The 13,229-nt window shown below is 37.3% G+C and overlaps 1 protein-coding gene across 12 annotated transcripts in view; it reads left to right on the forward strand.

Moving 5' to 3' along the window:
- The window catches only part of dlg2 (discs, large homolog 2), a 243,638-nt gene that overhangs the window by 194,948 nt on the left and 35,461 nt on the right, over nucleotides 1-13,229 (forward strand). For 9 of the 12 annotated variants that reach the window (XM_081354624.1, XM_081354630.1, XM_081354629.1 and 6 more), the window contains 3 exons: nucleotides 540-599; nucleotides 2,038-2,196; nucleotides 11,173-11,329. In XM_081354624.1, coding sequence (XP_081210750.1) covers nucleotides 540-599; nucleotides 2,038-2,196; nucleotides 11,173-11,329 — 376 coding nt within the window. The remainder of the gene's footprint in view (nucleotides 1-539; nucleotides 600-2,037; nucleotides 2,197-11,172; nucleotides 11,330-13,229) is intronic. The other 3 variants (XM_081354633.1, XM_081354634.1, XM_081354635.1) reach the window with 1 other exon arrangement.

Consider the following 13,229-nt stretch of genomic DNA (forward strand, 5'->3'; position numbering starts at 1 on the left):
TTTCAGCATCATTACTCCAGTCCTCAGTGTCACATGATACTTCAGAAATCATTCTAATATGTTGAGTTGGTGCTCAAGAAACATTTCTCATTATTGTCAATGTTTTAAACATTTGCACTGCTTAATATGGTTGTGGAAACTATTTTAAAATAGATTTTTTTGTAATATTATAAATGTCTTTACTGTCACTTTAGATCAATTTAATGTGCCCTTGCTGAATAAAAGTTTAATTTCTTATGGAGCCCAAACTTTTGAACAGTACTAGTGTATCTGGTTTTACATTGAAATATTTTGAGTGGTTGATTAGGTATGTTTGTGTGTCAAACCCAGTTGTATTGTATTGTATAATGGGGCTTGTTGTGTTGTCATTTTTGGTTTTGACCTGAATTCTGTTGGTGTCTCTGTTTTGTTTCTGCATGCCACACGTAACAAGTACTGAATACATTTCAGCTGTTTTGAATACACATTTGAACATTTTACACATTTTAGTTTCATTAAAAAACTGTCTTCATGCTAACCTATTGTCTGTTTCTGATCAGAAATCCCTCGTTAGATGAGATGGAAGGTCACAGGTTTGATTCCCAGCACTTCCAGTTGAGGTGAGCAACTTAAGTGAGCCGTCGTTTGGGTCCTGAATGTTCATCTGTGTCCTTAATGCACATGCTCTCACTTCCTGCAGCCTTTTCTGTTTTGAGACTTTGGATTGTTTGTATAAAATAAAACAGCGACAGTCAGATCTGTAAGTCCAAAAGTGATTCAGAAAGAGGAAATTCATAAAAGGAATGAAAGATAAAGCAAGACATCTCTTGATGTCAGTCCCTGTGGAGTCTCTTTAAACTGCCATGACAGTAATAACACAGAACATTAATTCATTTTTTGGAAATTTTGAAGATCTGAGGGCTGATTGAAGATGCTTTGGATGGTGAAATTGAAATGGTCAATTTTTTTAATTACAACGCCACTTATCAAAGCTAATGTACTTACTAACTAGCTGCAGTTCCTTCCTTACTCCTTAAACACATTTCCACTGCCATGTTTCTCACCATTTCTCTCTTTTTCTCTCTCTGTCTATCTTTCTCTTTCTTTCTCTCTTTCTGTTAGTGGTCGACCGATATGGGTTTTATAATGGCTGATAGTGATACTAATATCTAGAGTAAAATTGCACATTTTAGTAGCACAAGAGATATAATACAATATACACTAAATTGGTCAGTTTTCCACTTAATTTTTAATAATGTAAGACTGTTCAGAGTATCAGAATGTCAGTATTTTGTCTTGTTTTCTAGAACAAATAGAAGAGTTTAAAAACAAGAAGAAAAACATTTCAAGATAATGTATTTTTTAAAGGGGTGGTTGATTGTGATTTCACTTTTCTAACTAAATTCAGTGTGTAATGTTGCTGTTTGAGCTTAAACAACATCTGCAACGTTACAAAGTTCAAAGCAAAGGGAGATATTTTCTTTTACAGAGATCACTTTTTTAGGACTACAACAAATGACTTTTATTTACATAAACCCCACCTCACAACAAAGGGCTCTATATGGCAGAGCTGTTGAAGCTCTGCCCTCTGTGCCGGGAGCAGCAGCTCATTTGCATTTAAAGGGACACACACAAAATGACGCATTTTTGCTCACCCTCAAAAAAGAACAATTTTAACATGTTATAAAAATGATCTATGGTGTATTTTTTAGCTAAAATTTCACATACCCACTCTGGGGACATCAGAGACTTATTTTACATCTTGTAAAAAGGGGCATTATACCACTCCTTTAAGTGAAAACACTGAATACAGGATATATTCTCTGAAATCAAGTCTTAATATTATATGCAATTTTGTTTCTCAGGTAAATTTGTCATTTTAAAATATTTATACTGGAAACCGAGTCAGAAAATACAGAACAAAATTTGACACTGACTGGGTGCTATATTGGTCTCTATATATGCTATATCGGTCTGTCACTACTCTCTATCGATCTACTTCAGCGCACTAACCCTAGTTGCTCTGCTCTCTGCCTCTCTCTTTCTCTCCTACACTAGGCCTCCAGAGCCAGTTTACAGCACTGTGAACAAACTGAGTGACCGCGCCCCCTCTCCCCGTCTCTACTCCCCCGTGGAGTTTGATAAAAGCCCCATGCACTCAATCCCCCACTTCCCTCACTATCACGTAGGCCTGCTCCCTGACTCCGAGATCACCAGGTACTAAGCACAGCGCTCTGCATGGGACGTCAATAAAGATTCTGTGGCCACATCTCACCTGCATGACCACACGCTAATTTATGCTTTTGCGCCCCATTTTAAAGTCACCTGCATGCCCCACCCATCATGTTCTAGTTCTAGTGTACCTCGCTCTTTCCTTAGTCTTTTTTAATAAATCTGCAGAGGTTTGATTCAGTGAACGGGGTTCATGTTTTGTAAGAAACATATTTTGAGAGAACCTCCAAAAAAAAAAAAAAATTAAATCAATGCACTTACATTTTTAATAAGAAATACACTACCATTCAAAAGTTTGGGGCTGCGGAATTTTCAGCATCCATTACTCCAGTCTTCAGTGTCACAAGATCTTTCAGAAATCATTTGGTGGTCATGAAACATTTCTTGCTATTATCATTGTTGAAAACAGTTAATATTTTTGTGAAAACCAACCTTCTTTTGACTTTTGAGTCTTTGATGAATTGAAAGTTCAAAAGAACAGCATATACAGTATTTTGAATAGAAATCTTCTGACATTATAAATGACTTTTAATGCATCCTTGCTAAAAACATTTCTTTAAAAAAAAAAAAAATCGTACTGACCCCAAACATGAATGAGAGTGTATGTCTGATAACGAAGAAACCAGAATGCCATTTCATGGCAGTGACTACTGCAAATGAGCTGCTCTAACAGCTTTGCATAATTCTCATTCATTTTTTATCCTCATACTTCATCCGACAATAATGCAAAGTGCACGTAGAGGACACGAGCGTGGAGATTGGTAGTTACCATGGCAGTTACCCGTGACAACGATATAACTGAATCACATCTCTGCTGCAGCTGTCCACTTACTTACTTCCCTTCCCAGCCACTGTCAATTTGTCTGTATTTTCATTTGTTAGACTGTATTGCTTATTGACAGCTTCCCCATGAAGGTCAGAGCTTGGCCACTGTCATTCGCGGTTTGCTTGTGTGCCCGTGGCATCCATTCAACATTAGTGCATCATAACTCAGAGTGGATTGATTTTATCTTCCTTATTTCCTGCCTAACTGATTTCACTTTAGGTCCAGGCAGCAGCTTGTATCGTTAATTGGATATAAAACTTTATTAGCAATAACGCAATATCTCTGCTCTCGCTGATTAAATGACTAGGCTTATAAATGTAATAGTCGGGAGATGAACAGAGTGTAAACAGGGGGTTTGGCCGCGGAGGAAATACTCTTCGGGACTAAGAGACTCTCTGGCACAAATGGCTGAGTAATGTTTCACTGTTATCCAAATCCTGCGCATAATGCCCTCAGCGTGGGTGTGCTTTGTTTACCGGTTTGTTTTGATTTAAATTTTTTAGTTCATTACTCTATGAATTATAAAGCACCGTCTAATTAGCTTCTCTGGGATTTGAATTGATTTGCATTTCAGAACGCCACTGCTAACACCTAATGCATCGCTTAAATCCTCAGGACTTGCGAAAAAAGCATTCATGAAAATGCCAGCGTTAACATCTGTGATTAATGGATCGCTGTCTCTCATGTTGAGGGTCTGCCAGGTTTTTGATGATGCTTTTCAAGGGAAAGCACAGGCAGCAGTTCTGTGAAAATGGCCAGTTCTGTGTGACCGAGAATGTGAGATTGTCAGTGTCTTACCAAAAGGGAACAGTTGTCAATTTATGGTGCACAAACACCAAAATACTCTGCCTAAGAGTGCTGTTACTTCATATTAGCCTTGTTTGAGTAACTCCTGACAGCTGCCAGTAAAAAAATCATGTGGCGCTCTAAGAATATATGGTGCGACAGGTTGTTAAAAAGCTGTGATTATGCCCTTGTGCCATTTCTATGCCATTCATGGCTCAAGTTATTGGCTCAAAACTCTGGATGTAGAAATGTGGTCCATGAGCTGGCAGATGTCAAATCCAAGAAGTTTTTCCAGGTATCACTGAACTCTTTAGGCATCTCCAGGAGATACTGGTATGCAATTTGCAAAATGATCCTCCAAGCAGATTCTTTCTTGTTCAGTGTAGTCATACCCTTAGATTTGACTAGAATTAAAATGTCTTTGATGTTTTCTTAATGTGTATCCACTCGGCAACTGTACACAAACATTAATGTGATCTTAATCAACAACCTCAAGCATGGTTCCCAGAGAGTATATCTCCAGATCCTGTCATCTCTGAATCATCAGTCAGGAGGGAGATTCCTTCATATCACTCAATTCGGATCAAATGGATGAAGCCATTTGGCAGAGTCGCTCTTGGTTTCCGGGCACTTCTGTAGCTTTGCACCATATGCGTTCGGTGGGGGCTGTGTCCCCTACACTGGCTGCTCACTGATTTGAAGTGATAGTTTTGTTTGTATGATGATTAATAATTTGTTTGGGGCTAAAAACAAAGGGTGCATACTAATTGTGTTTTGCTGATGTGGACAAATTTGCAATGACACCGACCATAAATCACAGTTCCCACAAGATTTTGTTATTTCTAATTTGTATGACTTGTGTTCCTGTTAGAGCAGGATAAACTAGCTTAATCTAGTTTCCTGACAGATTTTTGAAATATGCTTCTGGAGAATGCAAATAACAATTGTCTGAAATCTATAACCAATTCTAACAGTGGCAGGTGTTGTTTATGTATATTGGTGTTGTATGAGAAGAATACTAATTCTTTCATCTTTTATTCATATCTTATATTATCAGTGAGGATGTGAAGATTAAATTAGCTCAATTTATAAGTGGTGTTTGTTAAGACAGCCTAGGATAAGAGATTTGAATTAACTAACAAACCCTAAGGATTATTCTTTGGTACATAAGTTTTGCCTATGTATTTTGATGGTTTTATTATGGATTTATTAATTTAAAAATAGACATATCAAAAACTATTTAATTATATAATTATTTTAAAAACGATTTAACTCAATTCATTGCTCTGGCAAAACTCTAGTATCCAAAATAAACTTGGAAAAAAAAAAACTAAGAAGACATACACATCTTGTTGTGGTCAAATAAATGATTTAATAATTTTGCTGCTTGCCGTAAAAGGTCTTAATGGACCACCAGTCTCACCAGTCTTAATGGACTGGTGTTTATATTTAATGTACTCTTTGGCTATTTCCTTAGAAACAAAATGATAGATTCTCAGAAAAGCTGTTTGCATTGTGGCAAAAGTGTTTGTTCTTTATTCCCTACATATCCTTTGCAATGCATTGTGGGACATGCACTTTAATGAACCAAAAAATAATGAAACCCTCTCTACCAAACCTCCATCTTCCCTCTCACTGATAGTTGGCAATAAAGACGCAGCTCACGTTGATCAGCGGTACATTTTCTACCAGCTTTGTAACACTTGTTTTCATGATATACCATTCATTGTATACAGTTCAGTGTTTACTATTGCGTCATCCTTTAAACTTCCCTAGCGAGGCCAACCTGCTCTTTAAAAGGGACAGAAAATGAAGCAGAAAAGATTCGATTGGATCTGCTGAGTGTATCGGAGTTTACCGCTGTGATTCTAATTTCTAACAGTCAAAGGTGCAGAAGAGCCTGCTATCTGGAGACTCCATTGAGCTAAGAAGTGAAAAGGCCATCCAGTTCTCTCGCTGAGAGAGCGTTTTTGAGGACAGCGGGGAGGTGCGTGTATCAATACACGTCTTAACATTTCTACTCAACAGCTAAATTGCTCTGTGAGTGTTCTCTGAATCTGTGAATCTGATGAAAGCCCATTGATTGTGTCGAGAGGTATCGGATATGTTTGAGGGTGTTGTTCGATCTGCGGCATTTATAGATTGGCACCACAGAGTGTTGAAGCCTGAGAGAAGCCCAACAAAGGTCATAAGGTATTCATGGTTTTATTTCGGAGGTCATAGCTGTTGAACAGGATGGATGGTTGGATGGATGGATGGATGGATGGATGGATGGATGGATGGATGGATGGATGGATGGATGGATGGATGGATGAATTTAATTAATTAATAGATCAATTGAGAGATGGAGGAATCCATGGATGAATGGATCAATAGATGGATGTATGGATTCATAGATAGATAGATAGATAGATAGATAGATAGATAGATAGATAGATAGATAGATAGATAGATAGATAGATAGATAGATAGATAGATAGATAGATAGATAGATAGATAGATAGATAGATAGATAGATGGAGGAATCGATGGATGGATGGATAGATAATGGATGGATGGATGGGTAGAAATATATATAGATCAACAGATGGATGGATGGATGAATAGATCGATAGATAGATGGAGTAATCAATGGATGGATGGATGGATCAATAGAAGAATGGATGAATGAACTGATGGATAGATAGATCAATAGATAGATGGATGATTCAGAGGATGGATGGATCTATAGATGGATGATTGATAGATGGATGTATAGATAGAGATGGATATTTGAATGGATCAATAGATGATGATGGATGGATGGATGGATGGATAGATCGATAGATTGATAGGGTTCATTTGTTTGTGAATTGAACAGGAATCACTACTATTCAAAAATATGAGGCTTGAGGCTTAACAAAAATTGCCCTTTGAAGAAAAGTGACAACCATATTTAGCTCCAGTGTTGTTGACGTGCCTGATAGTTGTGTCCAACAGATGCCATGTAATGGGATTAATGTTCTTTACAACACACACAGTTTGACTGACAAACCTCAAATTTGTTTCAAGTGAAGTTACCAACCATCTAGAAATGGAAAGAACGTGTTAAAGAGCAAAAATCCATTAAGGTTTCTTGCTTTGTCGAGCGCTGAAATATGCAGCTTTTAGCTTTCATCTCGTTTCTTCAAGGCTGAGGGTCATTATAGGTACTCTGCAATTCTTTTCCTTCATTGAGGTTGAATTTGAAAGGCAATGGTTATTTTGCCAGTCGACAACAGCGCAGCATGCCAGCCCATTAGAAATGACAGCTTATATTTCACGTGGATGAGGCTTATGACACATTTTCATTTTCAGAACGCTCTTACACTGGAAGAATGTTTGGAGTGAGAAGGGAGGGAGAATAACACAGGATGACAGTGAACAAATGATTGTGGGTAGAGATGTGTGTGTGGGGCTGCATATGAAATGCCAGTCCGCCCCTCTCCTCCTCAGGTATTGTGAATGGAAAACGAGTGTAATCTATTTGGTTTGTTTTCCCATTTGGCTCTGAACTTGAAATGATAAACTGGCTGTTTGTAATCTGGGACTGAGGTGTTGGGGGAGACAGACAGGAGCTCTATCAGTGTTTTGCAGCTGAGAGAGAGAGAGAGAGAGAGAAGTTTGGAGGATAGAAATGCGAGTGAAGAGAAAAGATTGAGAGAGTTTAATGAGGATGGTTACAGCTGGTGGGGCGCTGCATGCACTCAACCCACCTCTGAGCCAGCCGTTACTCAAAATAAATCTATATGCAGTGTCAAATACCTACTGATCAGCATATCATTAGTATCAGCGTGAGTCCTCAGACTTCAGATCAGCTGTCACATGATAAGCTGCAATTTATGTTTGTATAAGCTGGAATAATGCAGGCTTAATCATTTCTTTTAAGCTTTAAGGTAAAACAACTGATTACCTGACCAAAAAAAAAACTAAAACTAAATATTGACTATTATTCAAGTTACCATGAAATCAAAATCGAATTTTTTCATGGAATATTGCAGTTTATTATAAATGATTTATCAGTGAACATCATTATTTTTAAATTCATGTGCCCTTGTAATGTTTAATTAAAATAACTTTTATTTAAAAAATATCTTTATCAACTTCCGTTTCATACCGACCTTAATTTTGGTCAATTCATAATTTTAGAATTATATTATTTATATCCTACTCACTACACTCTCACGAACCACTCACTAAGATGAATAAAATCAGAGCCACCTTAAACTTTGTTGTCATGTCACAGTCATCATGTGGCTTGTCTTCTGTGAGCTGTGCAAGACAATTATCAATCAGCATATATGCCACTTCTGTGACTTGTTTAAAAAGTCTGTCAGCACACCTTTTCTGTGCCGTATTTGCAGTATTAATACATATATGACTTAATTCTACTTACTGCTGAAGCATGCTGTTGGGATTCAGGGTAGATTCCCAATAGGTTTTTAAATGAATTATGTGGTTGAAAAGAAATGGAATAGGGTGCCATCTAGTGGTAAAAATCGGCTGGTGTAGATCACATATTGTTCACATATTGGGTGCTTTTCAATTCTTATTTGTGCATCCTCGTTTCCTTTCCTCGCATCTCAGCTCCAGTCCCAATAGGATGTGAGGGAAGGCTGCAAGGAAAGAAAATGAGTACAGAAGAATCGAATGAAAGCTTTTTTATACATTGGAATACTTGATCACTCGAGCGCCACTTCACAGCATCATTAGCTGCGCTCAAAGAATAGTAGTGATTTGAAATATATGAGATGTGTGGTTTATATAAACTGCAAAGGTAAAGTATAAATTAATTTATATGTGCGTTACATTTAGTCGGTAAAACTAAGCCAAAATGCATCCCACGAAATGTGAAAACGCACTTTTTGGGCATAAACAATTAGAGAATTAAGATGTCCTTCAAGATGGCTGAGCTCGATCGGTTTCCGGGTCATAGGATGGAGGAGCGAGGAGACGAGGAGGGATATTGAGAAGCACCCATTGATTTTATTACAAAGTGCAAAGGGAATTGGAGCTGTTCTTTGCTTGAGGTCTTTATGCACTCATTCATTAACAATGGGCTGCATTATTATATCTAATGGGTAGCCTACTACTAAACATGTGAGCTCAATTTCTGTAGCATCAGACCAATCATAAGATCAGAATATGTGATGAAATTTGCTCTAGTTGACTTAATAGCCACCAAAAATGCTAGTGTAAGTGTATATTTCTTTATTCTGCTCTCCATCACATACGCTCTGTTTGTTGTTAGGATGACAGACCGTTTAAAAAGTAAAATTTATAAGCGGTCTAACAGTGCCCGTCAATGTTAAAATTATGGCCAATCAGATCAAAGAAAGCGTGCGTGGTAAGATGTAAGTAGCTAAACATTTAATATTTGACAACTGTTTTACAACAGATATGTTTAACGACCCACAGTAACACACAGTGATGCAAACTACTGAACTTTTTAATGTAATTTTGCTATCTTGAATTGAAAATATGCTATCATTTAAATGTTGATGTCATTCATTACTGAATGTGATGAGAGAAGTTTTTTTTTTGACGTAATAGACATACAAACAAGAGTTAATGTGTGCATATTTTTGAATAAAATATTATTTGCAAATAGTTTAAATGGATTACTTCACAAGTATGTTCAAGACATGGTTACGGCCTTGCGTTACAGTACATGTCTTCCTGAGAGGGGTGGTATCCAGCCGTGCCAGTCTGACTCATGAGTATTAATTAGGTTGTTTACCATTGGCCAGGCAGTCGTAACTGATTTGCTGAAAAGCAGGATTACTGGCACAATCAGAATTACCACTTACTGATTACATGTTTGTTTGATCAACTCCTGATGCAACCGATTGCCTGAGCCTTCTGCTGGGTTTTAAATAATGCTGTTGTTTATGTTTCTACTTCATAATGCAGCCAGTCAGAAAAAAAAAGCTCATAAATATAATGATTATGCCCAAAAAGTGTGTTTTCACATTTCATGGGATGCGTTTTGGCTTAGTTTGTGTTTATGGCCTGAAGAGCATCTGAGGCGAGCCAAACAGACGCACTGAAAGAGAGAGAGAGGGAGAGAGGAAGGGCCTGCCTCTCCTCGTCACAACTAGGTCAGATTGAACACAGCGCTAGCGGATTAGCCTTCTGTTCGAAAATAGCTCCATCTCTGGTGTCGTCTCTTTGCATTATCATCTGTGAACTCAGGAGATTGTTTATCTTCACATTTCAAGTGTATCTGACAGAAGTGTCACAGCTCAAGATATCTCTTGGTTTGATTGGTCACACTTGACAGGATGATGCCCCAACTGTCAGGATCCTATGACTAACTGAATGGGCCCAGGCTAAGTGGATCAGACTTTTTGGGAACATTTTATCACAACCTATAATGTGTTTCAGCACAGCTCGGGATTCAAATTCTTAAAAGAAAAATAAAATAATAAAGAAATGTTGTGACATAAAATAAGAATTAGTTGAATTTTTTTTATATATATATATATATATATATTTTAAATTCTATACTATGTGCTACATTCTACACTGTGTGTATTGTTAAGCTGATAATATAACTTTATTTTATTTAAAAAAATGTTTATATTTTATCTATTAGGTTTTATGTTTTAAATATGAGTGTATACATAAACATGACACAGTATATTATGTATTTATTATTACATTTTATATGTACACACACTGTTAGAGAAAAAAAAAACAGTAAATCAATGCTATATGTTTTAATCACAAGATAATTAGGAACATACTATCTGTCATAGGATATACAGTAAGTGACTGTGTGTGAGAGAGATATTGTATGTGTGTGTGTGTGTGTGTGTACCTGGTATTCCCTATGTTATGAGGACCATTATGTCCCCACAAGTATAGCAATACAAAAATATATAATTTTTGACCTTGTGGGGACATTTTTTGGTCCCCATGAGGAAAACATCTATAAATCATATGAAACGAGGGGAGGCAAGGGGGGGTGTAAAAATGTGTGATTTAGGGTTAAAGGATAGAATATACAGTTTGTACAGTATAAAAATCATTATGTCTTTGGTGTGCGTGTCTGTGTGTGTGAGAGAGAGGCTGTGCGTCTTCTCCGTTTCTAGGAAACCGGGCGGAAATGGGACAAATAGCACATAAGTGGAGCAGTCCCCAATAGGTGTCAGCTCTTGTGCTTGACTACATTATAGACCGTTTGGACCGACCCAAGTGTGTGGATACGTGTGTGCGCGCACGCATAGTTTGCATGTGTATATTTACAAAGGAGCGCAGCGTGTGTCAGTGGAGATGCTGAGCCCTACGGACTCTGATCTGATGTATTACCTGAACTGTGTGTACAGGGAGCCCAGGAAGATCATTCTGCACAAGGGATCGACCGGGCTGGGCTTCAACATCGTTGGAGGAGAAGATGGAGAAGGCATTTTCGTCTCCTTCATACTCGCAGGAGGGCCAGCAGACCTCAGCGGAGAGCTGCGGAGAGGAGACCAGATCCTATCCGTAAGTGGACGCACGAAAATACACAAATATCATTGTGGCTTATCATATATATGAGCGCAAAACAGAAAATGTGATCACAGTGCTCATCACAAAGTACATTGTTCTTCCTGTTTGTTTCTAAACATGAGATAATCAATTATTTATTGGGTTTAACATTTATTACGGTTCAAATATCTACCTCAAAGGTCATGAATAGACTTTTTTTGTTAAAAACAAAGCTGTAACCACTATATAAACATTTAGGAGGACATGTCTCTCTTAATATTCAAATGAGTAGTTGATAAATCTAGGTTTTTAAATGACCTTGTTTCTTTAACTTTTACATTAGGCTCCCCTAGTCATGTGTATTATTGTTTTAACAGACCTAAATGTTTATGGGGTAATATTAATGTTTCTTAAGTTTTATTTAATACTGATACTGATTTTTTATTTGAACAAACATCATATATACTATTCCCACGGACTAGTGCAGCACCTGTGCTGAACAGGAGATGGCGCCATCACATCATTCTGTGAACTCTAAAAAAGTCTAGTCTAATCTAAACTCTAGTCACTACTCAAAACTCCACCAATACCAGATTTATTTTTTTTTGCTTATAATTTCAGCACTGAGTTTTTGGCACAGATTCAGTGCCGTAACTTTTTTGGCGGTGTGTTAATTGACAGCGCAATTACAGCTCTCATTGAAACAATTCAGATGAGCGATCCACTCGAGAAGCTCTCCAAGCTGATTTCCCATCGCTGATCTCATCATTTATGTTTATCAGAGCTTCATCAGAACTCGCCGGTCGTAATCAGACCCCTCCATCCAGATCCCCGCAATTACTGTCTCTGCCACTTGAGCTGAGAGCAATCACAGGCCTTCTTAGGACACTGATTAGAAAGCAAGAAAGAACAAGGGAGAGGAGAGAAATAGAGAGGGAAGGAAGAGATAATGGAGTGCTGGCCTGATTTGGAGTCTAAGAATAGCTTTGGTGTACCTTCTGAGTTCACACTGTTAAATGAGCATTAGGACACGCTGCAGGCGCACTGAGACTGGCATACACACGACATCTCACACACACACCTCGTCTGCCCCTCCCACTGCACTGTGCTCTCATGTCAGATCTTCTGTTTGTAGTCCTAAACCTGCTGTCGCACAAGATCCTGTTCCCCTGCAGAGACCGGCCCCCCATGGACCCCAAAGAGATTCCATTGGCTATTAACTATAAATGATAGGAAATCGCTTTAATTAGTCTTAATAATGAAAATACGTGACTGTATTTTCATTTAACTGACTAAAAAAAGCGCTTTTGATTAGCTTAAGCAAGAAATCACAATGTTTTGTGTTTTTCAGGCATTGAGAAAGTGTTAAAGGACTTTTCAGAACAGAGATAAGTTCTGTGCTTAACATTACATGAAGATATGTACCCAATTTGTTTTAAAACAAAAATTACACACAGTCATACTCTACCATTAAATTTTTTTTTTTAAATTCTAATTCAAATAAATTGTTCTTTTGAACTTTCTTTTTATTCATATTTTCTGTTCTGTTTTTAACTTTCTATTAATCAAGAATCCAGAAAAAAATATATAATGGTTTTCACAAAAATATTAAGCCCCACAACTGTTTTCAACGTTGCTATTAAGAAAATATTTAGCACCAAATCAGCATATTAGAATGATTTCTGAAGGATCATGTGACACTGAAGACTGGAGTAATGATGCTGAAAATTCAGCTTTACCATCACAGGAATAAATGACATTTTAAAATATATAAAAAAATAGAAAACAGTTATTTTAAATTGTAATATGTCACTATGTTAATGTTTTTACAATATTTTTGATCAAATAAATGCAGCGTTGTTGAGCATTTATTTCAGTGACTTCAGTGAAACCTTTCCCTTTCAAAACCTTTCAA

This window comes from Scardinius erythrophthalmus (assembly GCF_964197995.2).
Source record: "Scardinius erythrophthalmus genome assembly, chromosome: 23".
In the NCBI taxonomy this organism is placed as follows: Eukaryota; Metazoa; Chordata; class Actinopteri; order Cypriniformes; family Leuciscidae; genus Scardinius; species Scardinius erythrophthalmus.